Source organism: Sabethes cyaneus, chromosome 3 (genome assembly GCF_943734655.1).
Source record: "Sabethes cyaneus chromosome 3, idSabCyanKW18_F2, whole genome shotgun sequence".
Classification (NCBI taxonomy): Eukaryota; Metazoa; Arthropoda; class Insecta; order Diptera; family Culicidae; genus Sabethes; species Sabethes cyaneus.
Window position 1 is genome coordinate 47,075,145 of NC_071355.1, and position 6,701 is coordinate 47,081,845.

The 6,701-nt window shown below is 39.3% G+C and overlaps 1 protein-coding gene across 1 annotated transcript in view; it reads left to right on the forward strand.

Annotated features, from left to right (window-relative positions):
* LOC128744645 (nucleolar and coiled-body phosphoprotein 1) overlaps positions 1-5,138 on the forward strand; it is a 75,205-nt gene extending 70,067 nt beyond the window's left edge. The window contains exons 5-9 of the mRNA XM_053841799.1: positions 3,035-4,097; positions 4,163-4,352; positions 4,412-4,648; positions 4,723-4,832; positions 4,891-5,138. Coding sequence (XP_053697774.1) covers positions 3,035-4,097; positions 4,163-4,352; positions 4,412-4,648; positions 4,723-4,772 — 1,540 coding nt within the window. The 3' untranslated portion in view covers positions 4,773-4,832; positions 4,891-5,138. The remainder of the gene's footprint in view (positions 1-3,034; positions 4,098-4,162; positions 4,353-4,411; positions 4,649-4,722; positions 4,833-4,890) is intronic.
* Positions 5,139-6,701: the final 1,563 nt, after the last annotated feature.

A 6,701-nucleotide genomic window follows, 5' to 3' on the forward strand; every position in this document is an offset into this window, starting at 1 on the left:
ATATGATGAATCGGGACCCCTTCCCGTTTTAAGAGGGGGGGATCCTATACACATGAAATGCAAATTTCCTCATAACTGAAGAACTAATCAAGCAAATGGAACAAAATTTGGCATGTGAAAGTTTTCGAGGGCAAGAATATTTTCTATGGTAAATTAGAACCCTCCCCACTTTAAGAGGGGGGGGGGCTCCTATACAAACGAAATACAAATTTCCTCATAACTCGAGAATTAATCAAGCAAATGGAACCAAATTTGACACGTGGGTGTTTTTGGTGACAAATTTTTTTTCTATGACGAATTGGGACCCCTACCCACTTTAGGAGGGGAGCTCCCATACAAATGAAATTCAAATTCCCTTATAACTTGAGAACTAATCAAGCAAATGGAACCAAATTTGGCAGGTGGGAGATTTTGGAGTCTTGAATTTATTTTACGATAGTTAGAGATCTCTCACACAAGACCACAAAAACTATCTAGAGTAACACTAGATCATTCAGGACGAGACGGTCGCGAGTGTTGCCGGTGACCCGCCGTCGGAAGCGCCGCCCACTGGGGGGCTTGCAAAACTCGAGATTGTGACAAAGATCATCCGAGATTCATGATTTATGTACAACACAGGTTAATTTGTGGCAATACGAAGTTTGTCGAGTCAGCTAGTATACTATATTAACAATATAGTTCACTCCTCTATAATCCTGAAGACACGACTACTAGCGCCATTGCGGCATAAAAGGTTACCAAAGTACACCGTAAATTCGACACGTCTATCGGAAACAACTCAACTTTCAGTATAGAGTTTAGTCATTTCTAGGTAGAATTAACAAAAGGGCGAATGTCGCAAATGTAAACCAAACGGATGAGTTATTTTCTGCTGGACCAGTATAAGAAAATCAGCTCTCGCTCGGTTTGTTCACGCTTGCCACATTCTCTGGTTTTCTGGTTCTATTTTAAATTCAATTCGATTCAATTCAATTCTCCATCATCCCTGTTACACTCATGGAATTGCGCATATGAAGATAGAATCAACAAAAGGGCGAATGCCGCAAGCGTAAAAAACCATTTGAGAGTTGATTTTGCTAGGCTCGTCCAGCAAAAAATAACTCACGCCTTTTGTTTACACGCGTTCGTATGCGTTCGTGTGTTTTCGTGGAGAAAAGTGACTCGCTACCGCCAGGTTCGCTAGTATCTGTATAGAAAGTAGCATGTACGTGTTTGGATTTCTACTTCCACTTCTGTTCTGTGGTATAAATAAAGAATTATTGTCAAAAAACTTTCTGTTCCTCACACTCTTTAATGATTTCCTGACCTTGCTTATTTTGAAAACTAAACATTTACTGGTGGCAGCACCTTATTTTCGTAGCCGCGTATTAAGTGAAAATTTAGACGGTTTAAAATAAAAACGTTGCTTCAATTTAAACATTTGGTTGAATCGCTAAAACCAAGACTTTTGTCAATTTTTCGTATAACAAACTAATCCGGTTAGTTTTATTATTGTTCAAGTGCTAAATTTGTAAAATGGGTCGCATATCCACTATAGCGGATTCATTAGTTAATTTGAAAAGGTTAAGATATCATTTAGGTAATTTGAATTTCTTTGAATGATTTTTTTGTTCCCATTTTTGGGTTATCCTAAAACATTTTTGGGTTATCCCAAGAAATTCTTTGTATTCAAACATTAACAAAAAACCACTTAATCCAAGTAGATTTAATTTGAATTCAATAGGCCAGGCAGGGAAAATCATTCATTATTGTTCATTAAGTCGAATCATTTACACCTTTAAGAATGAATGCACGAGAATGAAAAAAAAAACAACCAACCAGGTATACCAGGTATAGTGTAGGGAACCAGGCAGTTAATAAATTTTCCACTTTTCTATCTCCTTTAATTCTCACCTAGATCAAATGTAAGCCTTAAGAACAAAAAGAGAAATCTCGAATTCTTATTGAAAAATAAGTTGAACAAGAGTAAATGAATAGGAGAGTAGGATGAGTTGAGTTTCTATTGGAAAGTAGGTAAAACAATTAATACCTACTTAATTAATACCTAAAACAATTAGGTAAATAATTTAATTTACCGTAACTTCATATAAATAGGTTAGCTTTGGAAAATGAAAGCCAGTACTTGTTAAGCATCCACGGAGCGACGCTGGATTTTTTAACGCTGGAACATTTTAACGACAAATATTTTTTAAAACGATGGTTCTAGAATAGATGAAGGAACGGTAAGGGAAAGAAATGAAATGAAATGAATTTTTTTTGAGAAGTAGGGAAAGAGCGGAAAGGAAAGGGGGGGGGGAATATTGGTAGCTACGCTTGACAAGTTTTGACTCCTACTTTTTGTCCAATGCTGGAAGGTGCATGAGTCGAACCAAGCTATAATCTGAGATTATAACCGGATTCGAACCCAGTCTATTTTAACGACGCCCTTTTAATCTCCTTTTCGCGTGTGTAATGGCGGCTAGTGGGTGCAACTTTCGGAGAACGTTAGCATGCCTTTGGCAACTTTATTCACGTCAGGTTGATATTTCCAACCTTGATTGTTGCTGTAGAACTTTCAAGCGTACGTGAGCGGAGTTCCTAAAAGCAAATAAACATTGTCGAAAAGTGTACCTACTAGCCGCCATTACGCGCGCGAAAAGGTGGATAATTTATAGCTGACAGTTATACACTACACTCCTTTGGGAATGTATATTTAAAGAACCCTTTTTCCAGTATAAACCAAACTTCGGCATACCATTGCGTTCTCTTTCATTCTGTTTTAGTGGCAAGTATTGCACTAGAACGTATTGAGTGGACAGTTTTGGAACAACTGTTATATCCTATGTCAAATATGAACTACGTGTTGGCCAATGCATGCCAACACACCTTCTAACGGAAGAGTAACGTCTAAATGGTTTCGAAAAAATCCAAGAAGGAGATATTTAGATTACTAGTCAATAAATCTAGTCACGAATATCAGTACGTCGATCATGGCTTATGATAGAACTCGTTGAAATATAACGTTCGTCAACTCTTTCTTCTTGATCCTTTTCAGAACCGCCCGATCGCACCGTGAACGACGTCCGGACCGTGCTGTCTACATTCCAAGGGCCCGCCGAAGTCTAACCACTCCTCCGGTTACCGTAGTGCAAGGACAGCAAACCTGTGCTTCCAGTAACGGCGCATTTTGTTCCACTACAGCAGAAGTTCACTCCAACGGGCCACCTTCAGGACCAACCGCAACCGGTCCCTCATCGGGTCCTCCAGTTACCAGTAGTTCCTTATCTAAAGTGGCCGTCAGTAGCAAAAAGGAGCGCAGTAGTAACCACAGCGACAGGGACTCGAAATCCAAAGCTAAAGATAAACCACCTGCGGGCGGTTGCAACTCTGTGATAGGTAATCATTTGCCGAATGATTCCCAAAGCAACAGCGAATATTCTAGTTTGGTAAACTTTAAAAGCCGTAGTCATAGCGTAGAGGAAAGTTGTCCTACGGGTGGCACAACCCAGCAGGCAATAACATTGAAAAAACAAAATTCAGAAGAAAATCCACGAGAGAACGCAATTACCACCCAAGACTGTGATTTGGTGACGAAGCCTCACAGTAAAAAGGAGTCCAGAAAAGACCGATCTAACAGCAGTAGCATTTTAACTGAGCTGAACGGAGGTACAAACTCGAAATCTGTGGACAGCATGAACAAATCCAACAAGCAACGCCCTGCCAAACAGCCGTCAGCGACTGCGACTAGCGCACCGCTGATCATAGGGGGGACCGCGGAAAATTCAGCAAGCACAACAGAGAAGCTGGATAAGGATGAAAAAGAATTAAGGCGAGCTTCTCAGGAAATAAACCGAAGCAATCGGAGAATCATCAAGCAGACATTCGCTTCCGATGTACTGGAGATTGCCGAACAGGAACAAACGAAATCCACCACCGTGCAGAACAGTAATGGCACGATCAAACCAGACGGCGGCCCCGTAAGAGAGCTTAACCCGGAGGAAGACGACTGGGAGTCAATTTACGATGACAACGGAGACTGTCTGAATCCAAAACTGATGGAGGAACTAACCTCTGCAGTGGGGAAAGTTTCCATCGAGGTTCCTCGGACGGACTATAAAGTAAGTGGTGGATGAAACAAATATCAGGGAATAAACATTCTAATCTGGTCTTGTTATTTTTTCAGTTGTATCAATCGAAACAGGCTGCCCTGAACGAGGAAGAATTTCCACATGTACTGGAGGTGTCAAATTTTCCAGTGGAATTCAAAACACAGGATCTCATGATGCTTTTTTCGCAGTACAAAGAATCTGGTTTCGATATCAAGTGGGTAGACGATACCCACGCTCTGGCTGTGTTTAGTAGTTCCAAAATCGGTAAGAACTCCATGTAAAAACTAGAGGTATTTTATTTCATTGCTATGCTATATTTTCAGCTGCCGAAGTGCTTGCCAATGGTCACACGTTTGTGAAACTGAAACCGTTGGCCGAAGCAACGGTAGAATCTCGCTCCAAGGCTCGCAAGTGTTCCAGTTCGCTACAACCATACAGACCACGACCAGAGACGTGTGCGGCCTTGGCTAGACGGCTGGTAACCACGGCGCTGGGTGTTCGGCTGAAAACTGCCCCGGAGGAACGCGAAAACGAACGGCGTGTTCTGCGTGAAGCTAAGGGTGAGTCTAGAGAAAAAATTACCTTTTACCAGACCTTTTAAATTAATTTGAATTTTTATTTTATCTAATTTCAGAAAGAAAACTTCTCGCTGCTAAACAGCGTGATGAAATCTGGGAAAGCTAAGCCCATATCAACAATGTTGTTTGCAGTCAACGGCCATAGTCTTGTGAATGTTATGTATCTGTAAGTACAATATTCATTATTATTTACACAGGCATAGTTTTATTATTTTTATTTACAGGGATTTTTTGACCATTTAAAGTTCGACAAAGTTTGGAAATCAAGCTTGGGAATCAAGCTATCATGATCCAGATATACAACCATAATTAAGAACTAGAGTTTAACGGAATTCTAACCTATAATTGTACATTAGAATGTGGTAATTGTTGTAATAGTGCGGTTAAGATGAATGATTATTTACATTTTTTATCATATGTAATTCCGACTACATATAACTACTACATGAACGATTGTTTTATTACAAAATGAAGTGACAATTATGCAATTAAGTATCAATTTGTTTTACTGTTGTGCCGTTATTAGTGATATATCACCCGTCAATTCTCGTTTTGATTCCCTCATGTCAATCCTTTCGGTACCATTCTAATGTATGGATGGTCTTCGAATCTTCTTGCTGTTTTCTTTCGATAATCAGTCTATGCTGAATCAAGGTAAGTTAAAATAGGTGATCTAGTACTTTTCCTGCGCTGATAATTTCTTTTTCTTATTGAAAACTGTCTGCTCTTTTGAACAGGATAAGATCCTGCATATTACCCGATTTATTAAAACGTATTCTAGCTGCTTTTTTTATCTAACCAGGCTTTTTCCACCTCTTTGGACCACCAGAATTTAGGAGTATGATTGTCCCTTCGTCTAGCACTTTTCAGTATTGTGTTCATTTCTTTCTGCACTGTGTTACTGTGTTTACTATGTTGCAGAGGTGGGCACCGCTAATCAGCTAACCGCTAACATTTTAGCTGGCGAGTAGCGCGTTCGCTATGTTTTAAATGTGCTAGTGCTTCTATTAGCTTCCAATAAATATAAGTACTACTAAATAAACTACCAGCCACTAATTTTTGGAAATAATATTTGGAAATAGTACAATTAGCCATAAATGTACTATATTTACTCGCGTCGCAGACAGCAGCGACCAATTTTATCAATTTGCAAGAAAGCGCACACTTATTTTTGTTATTATTTTCAAAAATTAGCGGCTAGCAGTTTATTTACTGGCACTTTAACTTATCGGAAGCTTATGAAAGCGCTAACATATTTAAAACCTGGCGAACGCACTACTCGCTGGCTAAAAGGTTAGCGGTGCCCACCTCTGATGTTGCAATCCATTTTATCGATGTGTCGAGACACCTGTACATTATTTGTATAAAATTTTAAGGGCTTTCCTAGCAGACAAGGAGAGGTGTTACCAATACTAAATCAATCGTCGAAGGTTTTTTGTTTAGCTCCGCAGGAACCCAAGGAACAATTTTTGCTTATTAAACGTTTAACCGACAGCTTTTATTCAGCACATGCTGTATAGCTGCTTTTCAAGTATGTCTAAACACCTCTGTTCAATGCTTATACAGTTGGTTTTGGAGAATTTAAGCAGCACAGTGCTGAATATGGGCGTGGAAGATGCGTTTGTATGACTGTTAAGCAACGTATAGTAAAATGTTTATTCAGTACGTATAGATATGTTTATTAAACTTCTGCTGATGACACTGAAGCTACGTTTATTCCACAGCAGTTCAACTTTTAGACAAGCAAAAAGAAAAAAATATGCAGGAAGTATTTTTTTTTATTTTGTGGGTTTCGCTATTTTCATGGCCATTTTTGTATGCATATATTATAATTTAATAAGAGACTTTAGTAGAAAATCATTGGTTGACTCTAAATTGATCAAGCCTGCCATATACTTTTTTTATTCACCCGGGTTCGAACTTACATCCTATCGGTTGGAAGCCGTCAACGAACACATCTGAGATAATCTGACATATGACAGGCGCCGAGTTTTCAGCCGATGTAGATTTACCAGCTTAAGTTTGTCAAGTGTGG